This window comes from Xenopus laevis, chromosome 2S, assembly GCF_017654675.1.
Source record: "Xenopus laevis strain J_2021 chromosome 2S, Xenopus_laevis_v10.1, whole genome shotgun sequence".
Classification (NCBI taxonomy): Eukaryota; Metazoa; Chordata; class Amphibia; order Anura; family Pipidae; genus Xenopus; species Xenopus laevis.
The window spans coordinates 132304083-132329818 of NC_054374.1; the positions used below are offsets into that span (position 1 = coordinate 132304083).

The 25736-nt window shown below is 40.4% G+C and overlaps 1 protein-coding gene across 4 annotated transcripts in view; it reads left to right on the forward strand.

Moving 5' to 3' along the window:
• The first annotated feature begins 4438 nt into the window (after positions 1-4438).
• Positions 4439-25736, forward strand: part of mbd6.S (methyl-CpG binding domain protein 6 S homeolog) — a 34230-nt gene continuing 12932 nt past the window's right edge. For 2 of the 4 annotated variants that reach the window (XM_018250081.2, XM_041584424.1), the window contains exons 1-6: positions 4439-4629; positions 16218-16401; positions 17582-17718; positions 21142-21244; positions 21695-21863; positions 23134-24828. In XM_018250081.2, the coding sequence (XP_018105570.1) occupies positions 17606-17718; positions 21142-21244; positions 21695-21863; positions 23134-24828 (2080 nt within the window). In that variant the 5' untranslated portion in view covers positions 4439-4629; positions 16218-16401; positions 17582-17605. Of the gene's footprint in view, positions 4645-10395; positions 11563-16217; positions 16402-17581; positions 17719-21141; positions 21245-21694; positions 21864-23133; positions 24829-25736 lie in introns of those variants that run through there. The other 2 variants (XM_018250082.2, XM_041584423.1) reach the window with 2 other exon arrangements.

The window sequence follows — 25736 nt, forward strand, 5'->3', positions numbered from 1 at the left end:
CCCCATACTTTATACTTACCCGTTGGTGCAGATTCTGCCAGCGGAGTTGCACGCATCCATCTTCCGGGTCCTTGGTAAGTTGACTGGGAGGTCGGTATTTCTGTGTTTGCGCTGCTCTAATGGATATATGTAACAAGCTGGCATTTCAATAGGAAACATAAACAACACAGTAAAGTTTATACAAGAAATACAAGTGCTAAAACTATAATATCAAAAGAATATTTAGGGGGCACATTCATTATCACACAATCATTTTTGTGGTAGTTCTAGGTCTGTAAAATATTACTGGTGGGTTTTATACCAATTAACAATTAAAAATGTATCAATATAATATTTTTTTCTGTGGTGGAACGATTCATTGCAATGCAAAAAATATCAGTCCAAGTCTGTCCTCCCTGCAAGCGTCTGTGAAATGTGGATTCAGATCTACTGCACATCGGTGCTTTGTGTTACACCCCACAGAGCAGAATGGCGACCCTTGATAAATATGACCCTAAGGGGCCGATTCACAAAGGGTTGAATATCGAGGGTTAATTAACCCTCGATATTCGACTGGGAATTAAAATCCTTCGACTTCGAATATCGAAGTCGAAGGATTTTAGCGCAAATAGTGTGATTGAACGATCGAAGGATTTTAATCCAACAATTGAAGGAATATCCTTCGATCATAAAAATTTAGGAAAGCCTATGGGGACCTTCCCCATAGGCTAACATTGAGTTCGGTAACTTTTAGATGGCGAACTAGGGGGTCGAAGTTTTTTCTTAAAGAGACAGTACTTAGACTATCGAATGGTCGAACGATTTTTAGTTCAAATCCTTCGATTCAAAGTCGTAGTCGAAGGTCGTAGTAGCCCATTCGATGGTCGAAGTAGCCCAAAAAACACTTCGAAATTCGAAGTTTTTTTACTTTAAATCCTTCACTCGAAGTTAGTGAATCGGCCCCTAAGTGTACATGATAAAAGTAGTAGGTAAAGGATTCATGATCAGGGTGAAGGGACAGAGGCAAGTGCAGGATGTGTGATACCAGAAAATGGCCAGATGTTTTAATAAATCTGTGCCCCTTCTAATAATACACCAGAGGCTCATATCTTTTCTGCCTACCCCTAGTTCCAGTTCTGGAAAAGAGTATAGAAACTATTAGTTGGTAAATTAGCCTCTTTTGTCCCTGAATTATGTAAAATGTGTACCTCGTTTGGAGGAAAAAAAGCACAAACACTCAAGAACACTGTTGCCCAATGTCTTCTCCTAAATTAACCATTGTCCCCATATTGTGAAGATTCTGACCCTTGTTTGCACAAAAAAAGTGGCCACCCTCTGATGCTACAGTTAAAAAGAGGCCAAAAAGATAGCCAAGATAATTTAGTCAATTTCAGTGATTGTACTCTCCTAACTTAGCTTTTTTTGTTGATAAATCGTGAAAAATCTTCCCCTTGAGTTATCTTTTAGTATGATTTAGTATGAGTATGATGATTTTTTGAGTTATTTAGCTTTTTATTCAGCAGCTCTCATGTTTGCAATTTCAGCAATGTGGTTGCTATGGTCCAAATTACCCTAGCAACTAGGGATGCACCAAATCCAGGATTCGGTTCAGAATTTGGCCAGGATTCGGCCTTTTCCAGAAGGATTCGGCCGAATCCTTCTGCCAGGCCGAACCGAATCCTAATTTGCATATGCAAATTAGGAGCAGGGAGGGAAATTGCGTGACTTTTTGTCAGAAAACAAGGAAGTAAAAAATTTTTTCACCTTCCCACCTCTAATTTGCATATGCAAATTAGGATTTGGTTCGGTATTCGGCCGAATCTTTCATGAAGGATTCGGGGGTTAGGCCGAATCCAAAATAGTGGATTCGGTGCATCCCTACTAGCAACCATGCATTGATATGAATGAGAAACTGGAGTATTAATAGGAGAGTGTCTGGATAGAAAGAGGAGTAAGAAAAAGTAGCAATAACAATACATGTGTAGCCTTACAGAGTATTTGGTTTTTAAATGGGGTCAGTGACCCCCCTTTGAAGGCCAGAAAGAGTCAGAAGATGAAGGCAAATAATTAAAAAACTATTACAAAAAAATAAATAATGAAGGCCAATTGAAAAGTTGCTTAGAATTGGCTATTCTATAACATACTAAAACTTAGCTTAAAGGTGAATCACCCCTTTAAGCATCAGGAAATATACTATGTTTATTTTTTGTGTTTGCTGGCACAAGTACAAGTGTTAGAGAGCAGATATAATAAAAAATACTTTTACTTAGTTTTTGTGAACAGAGGCTCTGATGGGTGGGAATTTGTGGCAAACAGGAAAAGCATGTGTCTGTTTTTGTTCCCTGCCACAATTGATAAGACAAGTAGTAATTTGATGCAAAGGTTTTGTTTCAGGAAGAATGTATAGTTGTTTAATGATCACATGGGGAAACTCCTGCTACCACCGGATTTCACGGGTGCCCTTTTGGGTCCCTGGAACTAAAAGGAAACCTGCACTGCACGTCTGGAGTACACAACTACTAAAGCGTTACGTTTGGTCTCTAAAATGGCTATAATATGTATGATCACAGTGGCATTTATCACCCATTACATTCTCCAATATCAACCATGTTTTGTCCCTTAAAGGAACAGTTCAGTGTGAATATAAAAACTGGGTAAATAGATAGGCTGTGAAAAATAAAAATGTTTGTAATATAGTTAGTTATGCAAAAATGTAATGTATAAAGACTGGAGTGACTGGATGTCTAACATAATAGCCAGAACACAACTTCCTGCTTTTCAGCTCTCTAAAGGTGGCCATAGACACACAGATCCGATCGTACGAATCGAGGATTCGTACGATTTTCGGATCGTGTGTGGCGTGTGCCGACATCTTTCGCCCGGCGGAAATCGGTCGTTTGGTCGATCGGTCAGGTTTGATTTTGACCCGACCGATCCCGCCGGAGCTCATGGCACATCGTAATCTGATCGTACGGCTGAACAATCAGATTACCCCCGATATAGCCATGCCTGTTAATGGCATATCGGGGAAAGATCTGCTCGTTTGGCAACATCGCCAAACGAGCGGATCTTTGCATCTATGGCCACCTTTACTCCGAGTTAGTCAGTGACTTGAAGGGGGCCACATGGGACATAACTGTTCAGTGAATTTGCAATTGATCCTCAGCATTCAGCTCAGATTCAAAAGCAACAGATATGACCCATGTGGCAGGCCCGGACTGGCAATCTGTGGGTTCTGGCAAATGCCAGAGGGGCTGCTATAAGGTGCCATAGAAAGTCAGTATTTAGTAGTCTGTGTGTGCTGATTGGGCCTCTGTGTACCTGAAATGCCAGGGCCTATTTTGATTCTCAGTTCAGACCTGCCATGTGGCCCCTGGCCTCAAGTCTCTGATTGGTTACTGCCTGGTAACCAGTCAGTGTAAACCAAGAAAGCTGAAAAGCAGGAAGTAGTGTCTTGGCTATAGGGTTGCCACCTTTTCCGGAAAAAAATACCGGCTTTTCTATATATTTGTAATTTTTCCCTATTAATAACATTGGGATCAACCATCATTTTTACCGGCCAGGCCGGTTAAATACCGGCCAGGTGGCAACCCTACCTGGCTATTATGTTACACATCCAGTCCCGTACTAGGTAGGCCTCACACACCCTTTAATTCAGATAGCCAGCTTACCCCGGTGCCCAGTGTTTGGAGGATACGGCAAACTCCGAAATCCAGCTAAGAAAAAACTAGGGATGCACCGAATCCAGGATTCGGCCTTTTTCAGCAGGATTCGGCCGAATCCTTCTGCCCGGCCGAACCAAATTTGCATATGCAAATTAGGGCCGGGGAGGGAAATCTCGTGACTTTTTGTCACAAAACAAGGAAGTAAAAAAAGTTTCACCTTCCCATCCTTAATTTACATATGCAAATTAGGGTTCAAATTCAGCCGAATCTTTAGTGACGGATTCGGGGGTTAGGCCGAATCCAAAATAGTGGATTCGGTGCATCCCTAGAAAAAACACTCCGGCACACGAGGGACGTAATTGCAGGGAAACCCCCTTGCCAAAACTTTTTACTGCGAAAAGTGCAAATGCAGCTTGAGGAAGGGGCTTTCCCTGCAATTACATCCCTTGTGTGCCGGAGTGTTTCTTCTACACATCCAGTCACTCCAGCCTTTATACATTACATTTCTGTATAACCATATTAGAAACATTTTTTATTTTGCACAGCCTATTTATTGAATCCGTTTTTATTTTTACACTGAACTGCTCCTTTAATAGCAAATATCTGGCTCCTGTAAAAACCTTGTGTTTACCTTTTTTCCCCTGACAGGACGCTGTCAGCAGAGGAAACCATATTGTTAGCTGACACTAGAGCCTGCAGTGCCCGACACTAGCCACTCTCTGCGTCTCAACTAACGGATATCTGATTGTGTCAAACTCAAGTTCGTCACTTCCCTCACGGTGGCTGCGTACAGGCTCACCGCGCTTATATACGTGTTTACGTGACGCCACCGTCTCGCGAGATGAGATTCGTGACGTCGGGATTAGCTGTCCGGCAGGAGCCTGGGAGCTGGATATTAACGGCGTTGCGGGACGTTTAAGCACCGATCCGACAGGCTGTGTTATGAAAATCGGGGCTGTCCCGCGAAAAGCGGGACTCTTGGGCGGTATGGACTTTTTATGTATGTGTGAGGCTAAAGCCACATCGCTGAGTTTGTCCCTGCTGTGCCATTTGTTATTAATAATATATAAAAAAAAACACTGACTGAATCCCACAAAAAAAAAAAAAAAACATAGTATTTTTCCAACAATTGATATTTTAGTGTTTTAAGTGTTTGCTGAATTCTTAATTCTGTGCCTTGGGTGCTTGCTACTAATGTGGCACCGTGCAGCCCAAACACAGAGTTCTCATCACTACTCGCAGTAACACTAAGGCAACTTGCTGGGGTTCCAACCTGTTCTTTCCATCTGTTTTGTTTAGCAAATTGTGTGCCTTGGCCCTGGCATGGGGAGTAGCTCATGTCTGTGTTTTATCCCCTTGCCAAATGCATTTGCAGGTGTGGGACCTTTCCCTGGCTGCCTGTCTGATGCCCAGCCTGTGATCCTCCTGCTGCATTCAACTACAACTACCCCTGACAGCTAAGCTTGCTGGGAGATTGAGGGAATATGTAGCTGAAGAACAGCTGGAGGGCTGCAGGCTGTGTGGTTACCTGGAAAACATCCTGTTTGGCTCATCTGCAAACTAAATGTGTACTCAGTGTGATCAGCCAAGTCCACAATGGGGATCTTATTTGAATTCAGAGTTCTGCTACTTCTATGTGAATCACACTGGGGTATCTGTCCTCTTTCTCTTATCTCACCCAATCTTTATATTTCTACATGGCAGCTGGTGTTTATATAGTGAATAAAGTACCCCCTCTTGTAAAATATAAGGATATTATAAGTTACCGAGGAGTTTCATGACCATATAAAAACTCAAGGCCGAGTGTTTTTATACAGGTCATGGAACTCCGAGGTAACTTCTAATATCCTCATATTTTGCAAGTGGGGGTACTTTATTTATTATAATACACAATTTTCATTGAGTCATGTGACAGAAATGACTTCAGAACTCACCGTTTATAACTGATGACATCAGAACTCACCGTTTATAAGGATATAATTTACAAGATATTCATAGCTTTTGTGTATTATGTAGTGGATAATGTACCCGCTACTGTAATTTATAAAGATATTATGTCACAAGGAGTTATGTGACCATATAAAAGCACGCGGCCGAAGGCCGAGTGCTTTTATACAGGTCACATAACTCCGAGGTGACTTCTAATATCTTTATAGATTTCAGTAGGAGGTACATTATCCATTATAATCTACATTTTGTGTGAAATGTTGGGAGGGGGTCAGCATCCAATTCTGGTCGCTGGTGTCCAAATCGGGCGTGCCGGCGTCCAATTCGGGCTGGATAAAAAACAAATGCTTTATTTTTATAATCATCTCTCGTCTGAAGCATAGCCTATGATTAAGTGTCCCAGAGACACGAAACGCGTCAGGCAAGAGATGATTATATAAATAAAGCATTCACTCCAGCTGTTCTTCAGCGTTCTGACGTCAGAACCTGCCGTTTATAAGGATATAATTTACAGTCTGGTCCCATAGGGAAATGACCAGACTGTAGATTATATAGTGAATAAAGTACCCCCTCTTGTAAAATATAAGTAGCGAAGCACCAAATCCGCTATTTTGGATTCAGCCGAACCCCCAAATCCTTCGCGAAAGATTCAGCCGAATACCGAACCGAATCCGGACCTTAATTTGCATATGCTAATTAGGGGTGGGAATGGGAAAACATTTTTTACTTCCTTCTTTTGTGAGAAAAAGTAAGACAATTTACCTCCCTGACCCTAATTTGCATGTGCAAATTCCGATTCGGTTCAGCTGGGCAGAAGGATTCGCCGAATCCTGCTGAAGAAGGCCGAATCCCAAACCGAATCCTGGATTCGGTGCATCCCTAAATATAAGGATATTATAAGTTACCAAGGAGTTTCATGACCATATAAAAGCACAAGGACAAGTGTTTTTATACAGGTCACGGAACTCCGAGGTAAATTCTAATATCCTCATATTTTGCAACGGGGGGTATTTTATTTATTATAATACAAGTTTCAGTGAGTCATGTGACAGAAATGACATCAGAACTCAGTTTATTACTGATGACATCAGAACTCACAGTTTATAAGGATATAATTTACAAGATATTCATAGCTTTTGTGTATTATATGTGTATAAAACAGAGGTAGCAGCTGGTGCCTGTGTTTACCCCATAAAGGAGCATGTCTTACTGTTTTAGGTGTTGGGTGATGGGCCTTGAGTGCTCTTCATTCTGCAGCTGCAAGCTGTCCAGGATACTGGGTATTGTAGTTCTACATCTATTTTGATGGACCCTGGTTGAATAGCATTTTCAAACCTAAATGATCAGGTCGTATAAAGAACTATATATCAAATGTAATATGGTTAAATGCTATCAAGGAGTGAGTATCATGCTTAGGTCCAATGGCATTACGCGATAATATCAAAAGAAAAATGCATGTCAACTCACTTCAGACATTTATTAGTGCAAATTCACCCAAATTGATTCAAACAATATAAATGGTTCATTTCTTACATACCACTTGGCAGTGTCCCATTAGTGTCTCCATACCTCATACAGGCCACACCCTCCTGACGCGTTTCACACCATTGGGTGCTTCATCAGAGGATGAAGCACCCAATGGTGCGAAACGCGTCAGGAGGCTGTGGCCTGTATAGGTCATGTAAAGAAACGAGCACATTGAAAGAGGGAGAATTATTTCTTGTTCTTTACATGGCCAGCTACCTGTTTCCTGTACTGTAAAGTAGGAATGTTGTGAACTCTTGATAGATTGAATTTCTTATGGCTTCAGTCACTGAATATTCACATTTTGTGTTTAATTTTCACTTTGCTGTGGTTCTGCTCATGCAGAATGATGTTGGGGGTGAAGCTGAAAATAATTGCTATAAGAGCAGCTAGTATGAGTGAGCTTTATTTGTACCAAAATCAACTAGAACAGTTTAAAGGGAAGATAAAGAGTGGGGTGTCCTTTGTTTAGTAGTCTATGGGTTTCTAATTCCAGCTATATCTGGTATGTAAATGCTGAGCATAACCATAAGGTTTCACCTCAGCCAAGAAGAGATGTTCTTTTCACCCCTGTGGCTGATACTGCCAGATGTCACATTATAAGATTGAATTGTCTGAAACAGCCTTCACACTTTGCACTTCAGCATTTTATGCATGGTCTCAATTGCTGATTCCACAAAATTTTTACCAATCTGGCTCTTGGGGTGCTTGTATTGTGTGAATAAGATGTAGTCTGCTTTTTTGTATGACAGCCCACTTATATCAAACACACAGACTGACAACATGTACACTTTTGGATGGTCATGGTTGTTGATCTCCCAGAAAGATGCATATGCCCATTAAAATTACACTGTTGTATCAGACCATGATCAGACAAGATGCTAATGTACTCTGTATATTGAAGCAAAAAAAGTTGGTGCAAGGCACACTGGTAACTCACGTGTTGATCAGAACGAAGTTTATGGATAAAAAACAAATGCTTTATTTATATACCGTAATCATCTCTCGCCTGACGCATAGCCTATGATAAAGTGTCCCAGAGACACGAAACGTGTCAGGCAAGAGATGATTATATAAATAAAGCATTAATTTTTTTATCCATAAACTTCGGTCTGATCAATATGCGAATTACAGTGTGCCTTGTAGCAACATTTTTTGCTTCAATATATGGATTATCTGCTCCCCTGAGCTGAGGGCCTGGGGCTGCAGCACCTGGCACCACGTTTCTATTTTGGTGAGTCATTTTACAAGATTGAATTTGCTTTATGCTTAACCTGTTTGTGGTCCAGGCTAATGTACTCTGTCCCCACTCCAGGTGCCCTTGCAGCACCAATCATAAAACCAATCATAAAACCTACTCTATAGTCTCTCTTCTGGTTTCCAGTTGCTAAAGATGCTGCACTAAGGCTAAAGACCGAAAGACAGAACGAGTCGGCAGCTTATTGGCCCGTGTGTGGGGCCATCCGACAGGCTTCCCCGATCGATATCTGCCCAAAAGTCAGCCAGATCTCGATCGGGCAGATTAAAAAATCCCGTCTGATTGCGGCCGCAATCTGACCACATGTATTGAATGCATTATGATCTGATCTTTTCACCCACTTTAATGTGGGCATATCGGGGAGAGATCCGCTCGTTTGGTGACATCACCAAACGAGCGGATCTCTACATCTATGGCCACCTTAAGTGGTGATAACACAGCCTTTTTTGTAATGATAAACAAATAATCTAAATTTAAACTCTCAAATGGGATCTCTATCCACAAATTGTTTCTTGACACTATGGCAGAATGACCAATACTCTTTGCCTATATCAGTACACATATCAGGGGACAAAGGGGCTCTGGCTAAAGGGTTGTCATTTAAAGGGGGCCCTGCCTAAATGTTTTACTTCTGATGTACAGCTGTGCATATTTAGAAAGGCCACATGTATGGCTTGAGCTAAGTGCACTATTGTATGAAAGATTTCACCTTTGACTTAACTTTTAGTATGATGTAGAGAGTGATATTCTGACACAATTTGCAATTGGTTTTTATTTTTTAATATTTAAGGTTTTTGAGTTATTTAGCTTTATATTCAGCAGCTCTTCAATTTGCAGTATAAACAATCTGGTTGCTAGGGTCCGTTATCCTAGCAACCATACATTGATTTGAATAAGAGAGGACCTTACTAGAAAGATGAGCCATAAAAATGAGTAATAACTTTATAGGTAGCCTTACAGAGCTTTCACTTCTTAAATGGGGTCAGTGAGGCCCATTTGAAAGCTGGAAAGAGTCGGAAGAAAAAGGCAAATGATTATAAAACTATACGAAATAAATAATGAAAGCCAATGGAAAAGTTGCTTAGAGTTGGACATTATATTACATGCTAAAATTCTAATTAAAGGTGAACCACCCCTTTAATATTCCCCTTTTCTAATTTAAAGGGACCAGTGCATCTTCACCAAATACTTTTTTTTTCCACTTGATTTTTGTGGTCTATATTATTATTTGTTTCTATATTTTTCCTTATTCGCATACAGCAGGAAAAATAAGGTATTTAGCAAGTATTTACTACTCGGGTATTTACTTGAGTTGTTACCGACATCTTGTGAAAATTTCATGTCAATAGCCTCATTACAAATATATTTACGGAGAACAACATTGAAGTGGTTGGGGGGCAGCGAGAAAGCAAAAAAGTTTTTTTGTGATGTACTATATGAAAACTATTTGGGTTTAGGAAGCCCATCTGCTCTTTTAAACATGCTAAAAATGTCATTATGTCAATATCCAAAGCTGCAATAGACATTGCCCAAAAAGATTATTTAGCTATTAATACTACTTTATTCCCCATGATTTTACACAGCAATCCAGCAAAATTTTACAGGTGTTTTTGGAAACCTTTTTTTATATGGTATTTTTGCACCTTCTTAAAGAAACAGTAACACCGAAAAATGAAAGGGTCCTTAAGTAATGTAATATAATGTACTGTTATGCTTCACTGGTAAAACTGTTGTGTTTGATTCAGAAACTCTACTATAGTTTATATAACAAGCTGCTGTGTAGCCATGGGGGCAGCCATTCTGAGCTGAAAAGGGAGAAAAGGCACAGGATACACAGCAGATAACAGATACGCTCTGTAGTATACAATGGGATTCTTCAGAATGTATGTTATTTGCTGTGTATCCTGTGCTTGAATGGCTGCCCACTTGGCTACACAGAAGCTTGTTTATATAAACTAGTTGTTTTTCTGAAGCAAACACTGCAGTTTTACCAGTGCAGGGCACAAGTACGTTAAATTGTCTTTCCTTTAATTTGTTCACTTTATTTTTTTTGTGTCACTGTCCCTTTAAGACCACAGAAAATCCTGCTTTTTCTTTATAGGTATGCTCTGGGGGGGGGGGGGGGTGACTCTTGGGTGCCCCTGTAGAAATGTAGTCTCCTAAAGGCCAGTCTACAGAATCTTAAATGTATGAACATTGTTGTTAGAATTCTATTAAATAGGCTCAAATTATTTAAGTTAAATATATCATTGAAGATCTTTAAGTTCCCTGAATGAGTTGCTAACTGCTGCAGGATTCATCCGATTTTGCCTGTTTGACCTGTCACTTCCCTTGTTTGCCACAATTTGAATGTGCAAGTATACTGCATATGATCTATGTGCAATAGTTTATTTACAGTACATACTTTGGTATTGGACACACCAAACACATATCATGACCCAGATAAGTGGATTTAAGGAGAAGTGGAGATATCTCACTTTTGGCAGAATATGATCCAATGGAAATATATAAAAATTTGTTGAAAACATTTCTGACGGGGCAGCCACGGATATTTAATCGATTACCCCCCAGGCCTGGATTTGTGGCGAGGCCACATAGGCCCGGGCCTAGGGCGGCACATTTTTGGGGGCGGCATGCCGCCCAGCCGTTCTGTGGGTGCTGGGCAACTGTAGCGTGCTGCTTCATAAATAGAATCTAGTGTCACTTAGGTAAGGGGAGCCCCCCATGAAGCTCCCGGGCCCTGGCTAGTGCAGGAATGTAGCACAGAGTCTCGTGGAACAAGGGTCCGCTCCAAGCAGTCGGCACTGGCTTCTCTGTCACTCTAAGCCGGGCGATGTTTCCTGATGTTCCTGCCGATCCTCTCTGTGTAGCCGGCTCTGTGTGCAAGTTGGGGGGCGGCACTGCACATGCAAGAGATACACTGAAGGCTTCGAGAGTGACTCAGAGAGTGGTGTGTTATGTGTGAGTCCGTGTGGTACAAGATGAACGCCATTCAGCTCCCCTTGCGGGAGAATAACGGAGAGATATCGACAGGGAACAACTGTGACAGAAGAACTCCAACTGCTCCATAGAGTTTGATGTGATGCGGTCAGTACAACAGAAGAGATAGCCAGGGAGGAGAAATCCAGCGCCGCACAATGGATGGTCGCCCTGTCGCCTTTTCTGAACATGAGCGGAAGTGGAGTTTCGGTAAGTTATTTCTTAATAAAGGCTTTGCAATTTTAAAGTTTTATTTGTCTTGGCGTTTATTTTTTGATGTGTACTAATGGATTTTTTTAAATAATTTTTTTGATGTTACTGTTCCTTTAAGCTTGTCATCTACAATCTTCTGACCAAAGCAAAGACTAACACACACACACAATGTCATGTCAGTCTTATGAAGTCACACGACACCTGTTTGTGTTAGGGCTTTCGAATGAAACATAGACTCTAAGTAGAAGAGGTTCCTCTTCATACAGGGTTTCTTCCTGGGTTTTGTTTGACAATCCGATATAAATTTGAGTCTTCGGATCGACAATTTGAAAAAGTTCCACTTTCAAATTGAAGTTTGATTTTGGTCTCAGCTTTTTGTTGCAACTATTGTTTTAAGAACTTTTATTGGTAAATTGAGGGAATTTCGCTTTGGGCAAATTGCATGTTTTCTATAGACAATGAATTAAGTAAAAAAATGAGGTTTATTTTGGATGAATAAACTAAATTTTTCACTTAATTGCTGTAGAAATCCAGTGAGTGCTGTCATTTTTGCTACATATCTACATACTGTTTTGCTCAAGAACCCAGCGTGCTACATTGCCTACATTGAATCTCATAATGTATACCTTTTTATTAGATAAAATCTGCATGGAATAGTTGGGCTATATATAGAATTGACTAAAGCCGTATATACCAAGCAGCTACTTTATTTTTAACAAAGCATGGTGTACGCTGTCAATCCAATCAGATATGAGAATTGTGACCTTTAGCTTGTGATTTAATTTTAGAACACTGATGATCAACAGAGTACATTTTAACCCCAGAAGTCCAGTAAGGACCAGGTGTACATTACTATTTCTAACCTTGCCTGATGATTAACTATATTGCATTAAAGATCTATCACGAAAAATGTAATATAAGCTTCATCTCATTGAAATAAACTTTGTAAATACAACCAGTTGAACATTCTGTACCGTTTTACGAAACAACCATGCTACTGTTCACTGTCCCAAACTGTGTCCCATACTCCGTTAGCTCTAAAACATCTACTAGGAAAGGGAGCGCCCCTAAAAGACGTATTAGACCTACCTGTCAATCAAAATCTGACCCAAACCTCTGCATTAAGACAGCATTGAGAGTGACAGGTTGCTTAGGGTGAGATACTGAAGAGTAACTTAATTATTTCATAATGGTACAGAATTTTAAATTGGTTATATTTAGAAGGTGTCTTATTTTAGTGAGAAAAAGCTTATTTTACATTTTCAAGTTTGTAATAGATCCCCTTTAATTTGTTGATAATATTTTAATGCCATGTTCTTTCAGGTTTTCCTGTTGGATTCTGTTATGGTTCATACTTTCCCTAATGGCAAGTTCATCTCCCCATAAGATCTGTGACGGTGCTGAATTCGTTTTGGTTTAACTCTTAAATGTTAGTCATATATACAGGTATGGGACCTTTTATCCAGAATGCTAGGGACCTGGTGTATTCTAGATAACAGATCTTTCCTTAAGTCTACTAGAAAATCATGTGAACGTTAAATAACCACAGAGAAAGGAAATCACAAATATTTAGATTTGGCAAAAATGGAGTCTCTAAGAAACAGCCATTCCATAATTCAGAGTTTTCTGGATAACTGGTTTCCAGATAATGGATCCCATACCTGTAATTATATATACCTTTTTCCAACTGGTTGTATTTGCTTATTTATTCCGCCATAGATGGTTTTCAATACCTAATCATTTCAATTTAAAAAATTAACTTTTTACATTTGCATATAAATGTTATTTATTATAATTTATAATAAATGTGAATTCATCTTGGAAATGGACAAAAATAATCTTGGAGGTATCTTCACAGCTGTTATAAATAGGTATGCACCAAATCCATAATTTAAGGGCTTTGTCAGAATCTTCCCAAAAGAGGGTAGGACTAGACGGACATTTTTGGCGCGATCTGATGCGCTGCGACAAATTGCATGCCACAGAAATAAGGTAAGTGAATGCGTTGATCCAACGCTACTGTCTTATGCAGACGCTGTGTCTGCATCCGACAGTTGTGCCATATCTCTTATCTTATTTCCGTTGCATGTGATTTGTCGCAGCGCGTCGGATCGCGCCGAAAACGTCCGTGTAGTTTGTATCATGGGTGAACCATAAATGCCCACATTTAGTTGTCCATATGATCCTCATTCAGGCAACTTGGTTGTTTTTTTTGTTTTTTGTTTTTTTCTTCCAGAATTGCTCTGGCTTGCTGTTGAATAATATTTGGAAAAATGTGTTTTCATTAAAATTTTGTTCCGTAGACTTCATTTTTATCAAATAATGAAAATATTTTTAAATGATTTCCTTTTTATGTTTAATAACACAGTACTTTGTACTTGATCCTAACTATATAATTAATTCTTATTGGAGGCAAAATCATTTTGTGTTTGATTGTATACATTATTGTTTTAGTAGAGATCCAAGTTATGGAAGGGTAACCGGTCCCATATGACACCAAAGAGACCGCTCCAGGCTTACCCTCCCTCTTGCTGCTCCAATCCCTCCTCATAGGGTGCTCTGTCCGCAGCGTACCCACTGCCAAAGTTCAATCAGTACCAAAGGAATGGACGGCACTCCACTCAAGGAGGGAACAAAATTTATTGCAGGCTCATGCAATGATCAAAAGGCCCTATGCGTTTCGGAATACAATCCCTTAATCATAGGCCCGAAACGCGTAGGGCCTTTTGATCCCTGCATGAGCCTGCAATAAAAAAAATTTCCCTCCTTGAGTGGAGTACCGTCCATTCCTTTGGTACTGATTTAACCGGTCCCATATCTGTAATAAATGAAGTTGCAGTGGCAGCCTTTAGTAGATGCTGCAAGTTAAATGACATGCCAAAATAGTTCACAATTTGGGCAATCTTTGGCTGTTTGATTTTCTATGCAGTAGCAATGATTGGTTTGACCAACTACACACTCTGGTGTATTCAAATAAAAAAAATGGAATACCAGGCTAGCAACTGAGCACACTTGCCTTTTGTATTAGATTAATTGTTGACCCAATTGCCTGCACTTGTTTGTCTCCTAGTGAATTGATTTGTATATTTGACTAAAAAAATATATTAGGAAAATGGTTTATTTAGATGAAACAGGGTTTTACAAATGAGCGGTATATTTTAGAGACCTACATTTTTCAGTAGGTATAGTTGAAAAGTAATATTTAAATTATGTGAGTATGGAGGCAGCTTGCAATATAAAATGCAACCTCTTAGATACTATCCAAAATGGCATAAAAAAAATAAAACCTAATTCCACATAGATTTGTATTCTGGAAGTTTGGAGTAGAAAGACACATTTACCCACTTTGAATTCAATGTGTATGTATTAAAATCCTTGGGTCAACTTACTTTTATGGTCTTCCATGACACACAAAACGCATGCAGCATATTTGCAGTATATTCTGAATTTATTTTTGCCCTATTTTTTTATTTTGGGATTTCTACATGCCACATACTTGTGACAATCATTTACATTAAACTGTTCAGTAAAAAAAAAGTTATTCAATTTTAATGCATGGTTGCCCTGCACTAGTAACTGGAGTTTTGCTTCAGAAACACTAATATAGTTTATATAAATAAGCTGCGGTGTAGCCATTGGACTGCTATTCATGTTGAAATTGGGTTAAATGGCCCAGGTTAAACTGTGAATTTCTTCTATAATTCCCAATTGTGGGTAGAATAAGGACATTTTAATCATATTTTCAATACAAAGATAAAGAAACCTCCTTACCTGAAAACGTGAGACACAGTCTATATCCGGAGAAAAGGAAGGGCATGTTTATATACTGAGTTCAGTTTTTATACAAACTCTCCTTATTACATAGAGACAAGAAAAGGTAGAGAACGGTAGTAGGGGTAAAAACAAAAAGTGTTATATAAATGTTTTATAATACCAGTACCATATTTAAAGGGTCCCTTGCACATTGATTGTGTTACAGAAACCCAGACCTTGGTATTGATCATTTCTTTCTGTAGGGTATGGAAGAGTAAGACCTATGCTCTCCATGTACCCCACCCACAAATTCCTTTTCTGCGTCTGGAAATGGCCACTATTCTTCTTGAGGGTAATAAATGTAAATTTACTGGCTGGCAGACAAGCTCTTTGTCATCATTATTTCATCTGGTTGGAAGGGAGAGAATGGAGGATGAGTTTTTTTCCTGCTTTCTCTCTTATTCTCATACTCTTCACTGTCTTTTAAGTAAGGCATACCAAAAGCTACAGACACTCTCCTCCCTTACCCAGTATGGTAACAGACAGTCCTAGGTTACAACCTTATGTCTGGCAAGTTGGTTTTTAACCTCTAACTTGTCCTGTAGGGACCTTATTATATTGCTGGCATTAATTCCATGGGGAAGGAAGACAATCTCTTTCCTCTAAATCTTGGCAAAACAGTACCTTGCTCCTTGCAGAAAGATGATCCTTTGCATATTAAAGAATTCTGCAAAAGGTGTTTTTTTGCTGTGCAACTTGAGTACAGTGCCTTCTTGCTCTACAATTATTATTATTATTATTATTATTATTATTATTATTTCTTCTTATAGAACTTTAGCAGCGTAAAAGTTAAGTTAGCATTGAAAAATGGGAAATAATACAACCTTTTCTTTTTCCAGGTACTATGAATTCTTAGAGACCCCAAGTGGATGTTGTCTCAAAACTTCGAGGGTGTCTTCCAGCTGATCACTACTCTTTCACTGCCTCTTCCCACCTTGGGAACCTGATACACTGTCATTGCACCATGCAAGGCAGTGAGGATCAAATGGAGACCTAACGCTCATTCTATGCCGCGATGAGCAGGTAAGCTCATTTAGGTTAATGTAATTAAAGGTGCAGACATGGTCTGGCAGCCTGTAGTAAACAGATGTTTGCTTTCAAGCATCTGACTACTTGCTGAATGGTTTCTATGGGTGACTAGACCTCTAGCGCACTTTTCCATTACACCCCTTATGTCTTTGTTTACACTGCACACATATATAACGTATAACAAGCGTGTAAGAGAAATATCTATTTCTGATATCAATGCTACTAGAATATTGAAAAAAAAATGAAGTCTTTTTAAGTCTTGTGTTACCTTCGGAACCTACTGGGAACCTTGGACGATAGGAAAGAGCAAGCTGGAGCTCTCAAGTTGACCACCAACATCCTTCCTTTTCTTTTTTGTGGCCATGCACACTGTGAATGATGGAGACTGTATTGCTGCATTATTTACATAGGGATGTGTGGCAGGAACTCGCCTGCCCCTGACTTGCACCCACCTTCTCCCCTCTATTAATAGACCTGCCACACTGATGATGCCACAAGCGGGGGTGGGTGCATGCCTATGAAGCCGGCAGCATAAGGTCACGGGCAGGGAGAGCAAACAGAACCCGCTGTCATCAACACAACCTGCACATTACTATTACAATTGAAAATCTTGACATTCGCCCTCTTTAAAGGAATTGGTTGCCATGGGTAACATCTCCATAAATCTCTCCAGATATTTATCTCCAATGTTAGTAGACATGTCACAGGAAAATGTATTTTTTCAAAACACATAAGTTAAAAGATAAACAGATTTTTAAAAATATTTCATTTGACGTGAAGCTAGCCGTATTCAGTCACTCTTTACTGCTGCATTGCAAGTTGATGTGATGATACTGGCTGCATGATCCATAGCTGGCCTTATTTGGGTCGTTCCTTTCACCTTTCCCCCAGTAATAAAATATTGTTGCCAGGAATGTGAGCTGGTTTTAGGTTTTTTTTTAATATTGCCCTCAAATTCTGATTGCCAATGAGATGAGATGCAATTTAGGCTGCACACTTTGTGCTTTCTATGCTTTCCAGCAGTCGAGTTCATGCGAACAGTTCAAGTAACAGTTTTATGGTAGCCCCACTTTTTACACTACATCTTCCTAGTTTCACATTTACTTCCCTAGTATATGCAGGTTTTCATTTGTTTCCTTTATCACATGAAATTTATGACCTTTTTCCCAAAAAGGTACAAGAGAGCAGAGAGAGCAAAATGAATGGTGGCAGTGAGAGTGGAGGCGGAGATAGCTATGGAGGGCCCCCAACAGTTCAAGTACCAATTGGCTGGCAGAGAAGAATGGAGCCAGGCATGGTGGTGTATATCAGGTATGTTACTGATGACTCCATAAAAAGGACAAGTACTGTGGCCCCCCTCAACTTGTGCTGATGCTAAAAAGGTAAGCTCAGGAGGTTTAGGGGAGTGGAGACATCAGGTTGCCTGTGGAGCATAAATGCCCCTGGTGGTCCAATGTGCAATTGAAATAGACATCAATCAAAATTTAACATGTGGAAAAAGAAAGTACACCCCTACATATATCAGCTGCTCAAATGCCTAAAATTAGATTCAGGTGCAAATCATTTTTATAAAGGAGATTTTAGGTGCCTATCAGTTTGGAAGGAGTTTTATAAAGATCAACAAATAAATGAGCAATCATTCAACTTTCTGGAACATCATCTACAAGTTACATGATTTTGAACAACCCACATCAGGTTATACTGTTCTAGCAGTCTGTTCAAAGGTGTGCCAGGAGAAAACTTTGCTGCCAAGGATATCAGGGCAAGACTAAAGTTTACTTATGTACACCTAGACAAAGGCCACTACGTCTAGAACAGTTATTTGTTTCTATCGGTATACATTTGGCAAAACCAAAGACAGCATTTTGCCAGAAGAACTTGATGCAAACTGTAAAGCATGCTGGTGGAAATGTTAAAGGACCAGTAACATCAAAAAAATTTTTAAAAAAATTCGTTACAACACAATGAAAAAAAACACCAAGACAAATTAAAATTTCAAATTTCAAAGCCTTTATTAAGAAATAACTTACCGAAACTCCACTTCCTGTCCTCTTCAGAAACGGCGATATGGCGACCATCCATAGTGCAGTGCTGGATTTGTCCTCCCTGGCTAGCTCCCATAGTCTGACAGCAGGAAGACGGTGCTGGAATGCGGCCCGGCTGGATGAAGAGCTGAAGTGCCCTCACAAAATGGTCTCTACCTCCCCGGCCCCTGGGTGCTTCACATGCAGGCGGCAGTTGTCGGTGGCAGTGACCGGGAGCTGAAGACGGAGGTGAAAGGAGGAGTGGTGATAAACCGGAGGAGGAGGAGGGGAGCCCTGGTGATTTGAGTGGAACCAAAAGGGGGAATCGGTACAATCCCAGCGGCTTCTCTCCAGAGCGGGACTAAGGAGGCTTCCGAGCAGCGGCGGGATGCAGATCCGTGCATGACAATGGCCGAGTGCTGCCTGTGAAAAAAGCGTGCGGCACACTCTCAGCAGCAGCAAAGAAATGATCCTCCGTCAAGAGCGGCATTGTACACATTCCAACGGCTCTGGCTCCTTCCCAACTCCCCCGCTCAGCCACAAAGCAGAGACACAGCCCCAGCAGCGAATCCTCCTCACTGTATGCCGCCAAAGTTACATCCCTCGCTCCCACGGAAACTCACGACGGCTCCTCAGTAAACCGATGAGCGCTCAGCTCAGAGAGAAAAAAAAAACTTCAGCTCCCGGTCACTGCCACCGACAACTGCATGTGAAGCACCCAGGGGCCGGGGAGGGAGAGACCATTTTGTGAGGGCACTTCAGCTCTTCATCCAGCCGGGCCGCATTCCAGCACCGTCTTCCTGCTGTCAGACTATGGGAGCTAGCCAGGCAGGACAAATCCAGCACTGCACTATGGATGGTCGCCATATCGCCGTTTCTGAAGAGGACAGGAAGTGGAGTTTCGGTAAGTTATTTCTTAATAAAGGCTTTGAAATTTGAAATTTTAATTTGTCTTGGTGTTTTTTTTCGTTGTATTGTAACGAACTTTTAAAAAATTTTTTTTGATGTTACTGGTCCTTTAAGGTTTGGGCTACTTTGGTTCATCAGGGCCAAGGTACCTCCCTATCACAGGATTTCTTCATTGTGCCACCATCTGTCAATAGATTGAAGCTTATCTGAAAGTGGGCCATGCAACAAGATGACTATCCTAAACATTCCAATGAGACATGACTGAAATAACAGAGGATTCTGGAAAGCCAAAGCTAGATCTAAATCTCATCAAGATTCTGTGGCGGGAATTTAAAACGGGCTGTGCATTCAAGAAACTCACAGCTAAAAGGATTTTTTCAGTATAAAAATAGAAACTGGGTAAATAGATAGGCTGGGCAAAATAAAAAAATGTTTCTTATATAGTTATTTGGACAAAATGTCATGTATAAAGGCTGGAGTGACTGGATGCTTAACAAAATAGCCAGAACACTACTTCCTGCTTTGCAGCTCACTTGGTTTCCACTGATTGGTTACCAGGCAGTAACCAATCTAACTTGAGAGGGGGCCACATGGGTCATAACGGTTTGCTTTTGAATCTGAGCTGAATGCTGAGGATCAATTGCAAACTCACTGAAATGTTCCATGCTCCGCTGAGAAGCAGGAAGTTGTGTGCTGTTCTATTATGTTAAACACCAACTCACTCCAGCCTTTATAGGTTACAATTTTGTTTAACTATATTAGAAATATTTTTCTATTTTGCACAGCTTATCTATTTACCCAGTTTTTATTTTTGAATTGAACTGCTAGACCGTTATAAGAAATGCCTAGTTGATGTTATACTGTATCTGCCAAAAGGCCCAATACCTGGTATTCGAGCCATGGGTGTAGTATTTAGGTTTTTAACAGTATAAATTGCATATCTGTAAATTTTTTTGTTGACTGTGATTTTTTTTTTAAAAAGTCATTGTTTCCTTGTTTGTTTAGCTACAACACCTTTATAGTTCTATACTGTTTGGAATAGTGATATGTCCACATACATTTAAAACTTACATGGTACAGTACTTTTTTACATGACTGTAATACCTGGGATCAACTTACTTTTAATATTATAAATATTATTCAATATTATTGTAAAGGCATTTGCCCATGAGACATTTCTCTCTACTTGTGAGCAGCAGCAATCCTAAACATTTTTACCTTAGCTCATACCCATTCCCTATACAGAAAACCAAGTGTAACCCACAGCCCAAGTTTATGGCTTGAAAAAACCACAGTGAACCATGAGCATGTGTGTGCAGTAGACCTAAATGTACTTGCATAGCATCCCTATATGTACATAAGGTTTGCCCAGGTGCATTAACTCAGTGGTCAATAAGGTGTTTGCCTTTAAACACTGACCAGTAAATACTGCTTGCTAATAGGTGGCTAGACCTGTTGCAAACTGTGAGTGCTTCTTCTGTATATATAGATGTGGTTTTCAAAATATTTGCTTCTTTTGATGTTCCCCCTCTATTTACCCTGTAAGGTCTTTTAGATTTCGATAGCTCTTTTGAGCAGGACCATTTTTACGATTTGGTTATTGGTTGTATTTTTTTCTGTAATCTATATGTTCAATATATACACCCATTTATTGTAAGGTGCTAGAGAATATTTTGACTCTTTATAAATACAAGCTAATAATGATCTTTTGTTCTTGTTTATTGTTATTGGAACTGTTGAAATAAAACTTCTCACCTCCTTTTTTTTATGCATTTGATTTCACATCTTGTTTTTTTCTCAGTCCAAGTGGGATGGTTCTTACCTCTATGGATCAGTTAAGAGCCTACTTAGTGACCGATGGAACCTGTAAATGTGGCCTAGAGTGTCCACTTAACATCTATAAGGTAAATCCTAAAATGTATCTAGATTTGCAAACTTTCTAAGAATACTTATTGAAATAGAATGGAAAGGGTTGTTCTTGTTCGCACCAATATCTGTTCCGTTTGTCCGCACAAAGGCCAGACTCCAAACCTGTCCATGCAGAGAAATGAAGGAACAGAGGGGAGAGCATTGACTTTTCTTAATCTGCATAGGTACATGTGCCTTTAGCCTTAGCTTCATTCTGACAGGGACCTGTGTGAGTGATGTATTATTGTCTGGTCCACAATATATAAACACACACACACACAACTGTTCTAGTAGAAATTAAATTTTTTTTAGGCACAATATATAAAAAAACATTTCTTGCATATATTCCATCATTGCATCGATACATGATAACCTTAATCATGTTTTTCAGTGCCATCCATTAAAGGAGTTCTGTGTGTAGCCTTTCTAAATCTTTGTTTCCCTAGGTTTTTAACTTTGATCCAAGGGCTGAAGTGAAACGGCGTAATGCTGAGGATGTGAAGGCGGAGGAGGACATGACCAAACTCTGCAACCATCGTAGGAAAATTGTGGCTCTTGCTACTTTATATAAGAGTATTGAGAATAATCCACTTGCACTACAGAACCAAGCTGCTGGTAACTACGAGTTTTTAGTTAGATTATTAACATAACGCTGTACTTCTACAAAGCATCTAATGCCAGTTATATAAATTAACTTTTCTACAGCAGTGTCTTAGTGTCCTTTAGGGCCCACTGCGTATAGTAGAAAACAGATGTGAAATATAGTGTGCAGTAGGTTTAAAACTGATGTACCGTATATACTCGAGTATAAGCCGTCCCGAGTATAAGCCGAGGTACCTAATTTTACCTCCAAAAACTGGGAAAGCTTATTGACTCGAGTATAAGCCGAGGGTGAGAAATGCAGCAGCTTCTGGTAAGTTTCAATCAAAAAATTGAGGGTTTCTGCTCCCATTGGAGGTGCCGGCGTCTCGTTTTTGGATGCCGGCGACCATTCTTGGACGCCGGCAAATATTCTTGGAGACTATTCTTGGACGCTGGCGACTATTCTTGGACGCCGGCGACTATTCTTAGATGCTGGCGACCGTTTTTGCGCTTGACCCGAGTATAAGCCGAGGTAGAGTTTTTCAGCATATTTTGGGGGCTGAAAAACTCGGCTTATACTCGAGTATATACGGTAATTGTAAACAGGGACAAACCTTTTTTTTATCATTTTCAACAGATGCAGGATGAAAACTTGTATTATACATAGTTGGCCTTAGTTTTAAGTGTTAGCCATACAATAAAGCAGTGTTGTCCAACATTAATTTTCATACAGTGTGTTTGAGGGCCACATTATAGTAAAATAATAATGTCATACAATGAAGTCTATGGAGCAGAAAGGGGTCTTAAAAATAATTTGGATGACCACATGCAGCCCCCTGGCCTCCAGTGGGACAGCCATTAGCACTTTTTCTTTTTTTTTTTTTTTTTTACAAGAAATGTGATAACAACTGGCTTACATTTAAAACAACTGTGTTTAGTTGCTTTACTGTTTTATAGTTGACAAGAAGGATTATGTTGCTGCAAATTCCCTGTTGCAGACAGTCGTCACAAATAAAAATTTTAAAGAATATAAGTGAAACTGCCAGTGTTTTCTTGTATGCAAAACTGAATAATAATCAGGTCAGGATTTGTTTGATGGACATATAGGGACAAACGTGTGCCTTTAAATGGTTGTTTATGAAAATTTTGTTTTGTGCCAAGTAAAATAGTTTTTTTCCAGAGAGTGTATTTGTGGGGGTGGGGGAACAGATAAATCAATTCCTGCTGCTAATGATTGTATTTTGAACATGCTTGGAATAATGTGTTTTGAGGGTTTCATTTAACAACTTGTTTTTTGTCATAGGATGTAGTCCCAGTCAAAACTTTCATGGAGCATCCACAAGCCCAAAGATGGGACAGCATCCATGCTCCTTGGACCCTGAAATTTTCACCAAACTTATGATTGAAAAAGCCCACAGCATGCCTGCCCAGCACATGTTGGATAAACCGCTGGAACACAAACAGGATTCCTATTCTTCTAACCATGGAGAAAGATACCCTGTTCATCGACCAAGCATACAACCTCCTCCACCCAGGCAGCAAGGGACAACTCTTAGTGAGTCTTATGCCTTAAGGAACTGTCCGCCAACACCATCAAATGGTAGCTACGAGGTGTTTACTAGGGCTCACCAAGCCATATCCCATGAGCTTTCCTCCGGGTCTGTTACACAAGTTAAGTCTTCCCAAAACTGGCCTTTGTACTCCTCATATAGTCAGGATCTTTCTGGCCTGTCTCTGAAGTCATCACTTAGCTCTTGTAGTTTTGCACCAGGTGGGGCTTTCTCGCGGACGCTGGATGAGCCTTCTCAGGGCCCTAGGCGCTTATTTGCCTTTCCTGAGAAAGATCCACTGGGTATTTTGGACTCTAGCAGCTTCAAACCACCCAGTCCAAAGCACCACATGTTAAACTCACCACCTTGTCACCAGTCTCAGGTTTCCACAATGAACACTCATTCTCTTCCTGAACCCCATCCTGGTAGCCAGTCCTCTCCATCACTACCCCCTCGTTTCTCTCCGTTCCCAAGGGGAGGTACACTGACTTCTCCTTCTACCACTAGGTCTTCAGTGTCCTCTATCTCATCCCCAGCTGGCAGTGTGGAGCCATCCCCTCAGCGTTCTCGACACTCCTCTGCCTCTTCTGAGCACTTCCCAGGCCCTGCTAGGTCAAGTTCCAGGTCTCCTAGGCCTGTTGCCTCTCCTAAACGCTCTGTACCCCAGAGCCCAAAAGCAATACTTGAAGGCCTTCCTCCATTTGGGCAGGCCCATTTGGGATCTTCAAATGCCAGCCATGCCTTAACCCACCAAAGCAATAAAACAACACCACCTGTGTCTTTGGGAGCAGCACAGGGCCTACTTGGCTTTCCTCTTGGGTGCATTTTGGGCCAGCAAAGCAATGCCTCCTTCCCAGCCAGCAGTCTCCTCACAGCAGCTGCAAAGGCTCAAATGGCAAGTCAAACCAAACCAGAAGTCACAGCCTCTAGCACTTTACCCAATCGTTTGTTAAATCCCAACTCCTTGCTTTCTGCAGCTGGCACTAAAGAATGCCAGGGACTTCCAGCCAGGCCTCCCTCCCAGAGAAGAGATGTAATATTGAAAAGAAAAAGACAGAGAAATTCTCCAGGTCCTGACATGAGTCCACAGGATTCTAGTGGGCATTTTCCTCCTTCTAGTAGCCCTGGTGGACTCTCTAAAATGAACCCTCCTGTTGTGTCAAAGCTGATAGGAAGTGGGAGTCAATCTGAAGAAGACATGGGAATATCCAAAGTTGTACATCCACACCATGTAGCTGGTCAAACAGTTTCTTCCCTTCAGACACCTCGCTCAGCAGTTGAGGAGTCCCCAAGCCAAAGTAAAACTCCTGGCCTGTCTCCATCTTCCCAAGACCTTAGCAGCCAGCTCCTTGGCCTTGTAGGACAACTAGTTCAGACAGCTACAGAGCAGAACTCAGGGACACCATTACCCCAGAAATTACCTTCAACCCCCATTGGGACAAATACATGTAAGTGCAAATGAGAACTGCATTATTTTTACTATATTGCTGCTAATATGGTAATGTACATATATTTATATTGATGTTTCTAAACAATGAACACCTATTTACCCCATGAAAAGGTTTGTTAATAATGCACAGTCTCTTCCCAAACTTATGGTTCATTTCAATCTCTTAACTCTCCAATATAACGTTTTAACTGTCTCATAATTAATAATGGAATTGAAAAATTCCACCTTCTGATTTGTTTTTGTTTGCTTTAAAGGGGATGTGTTAGGTGTTTTTCATGTGTTAATAGATTTTTACCACATCAGTGTTTATACCCAATTCAAATATAATTTTTAATAGAAATTTCAGTCAGATGTTATGTGTTAAATATGGGTGCCTATATGTGTTATGCAATCCTGTACATCCCTGAGGAGGAAGCACACTCGCACTGCAAAAGTGCCTTGTTGCAACCAACCCAACATTTCTAAAGCCAGGCGTCCTGTATGATTTGAATTTATATTCTTTACACGGTTAATATATTTTTGCGATATATCTTTCTCAAAACTTGGCTGTTTTGTAATACCTGTTTTCCTTCTTTTATGTCCTCTCCAGTCTACTTTTTGTGTTAAAAATGCAGCAATATACTGACATGGCCAGAACCACATCTTTGTGGGCTGCTTGATTACTCCTACAGAATCATGTGCACTTTGGCAAATGTGTAACAAGTGTTCATGATACCATTGAAGGTCAGCGCCATCTGAGTGACATTTGAAGATATGAATCTGGCCATGTCGGTAAACACTGGGTCATTTATGTCCCCCTTGTAGCCTCCAGGCCATCATGGATGGGGCACAACAGGTTTATCAGATGTTTTGCTTAAAGGATATTTGTACCGACTGCTTGGCTTTAGAACTGTTCAGGCCCCTTCA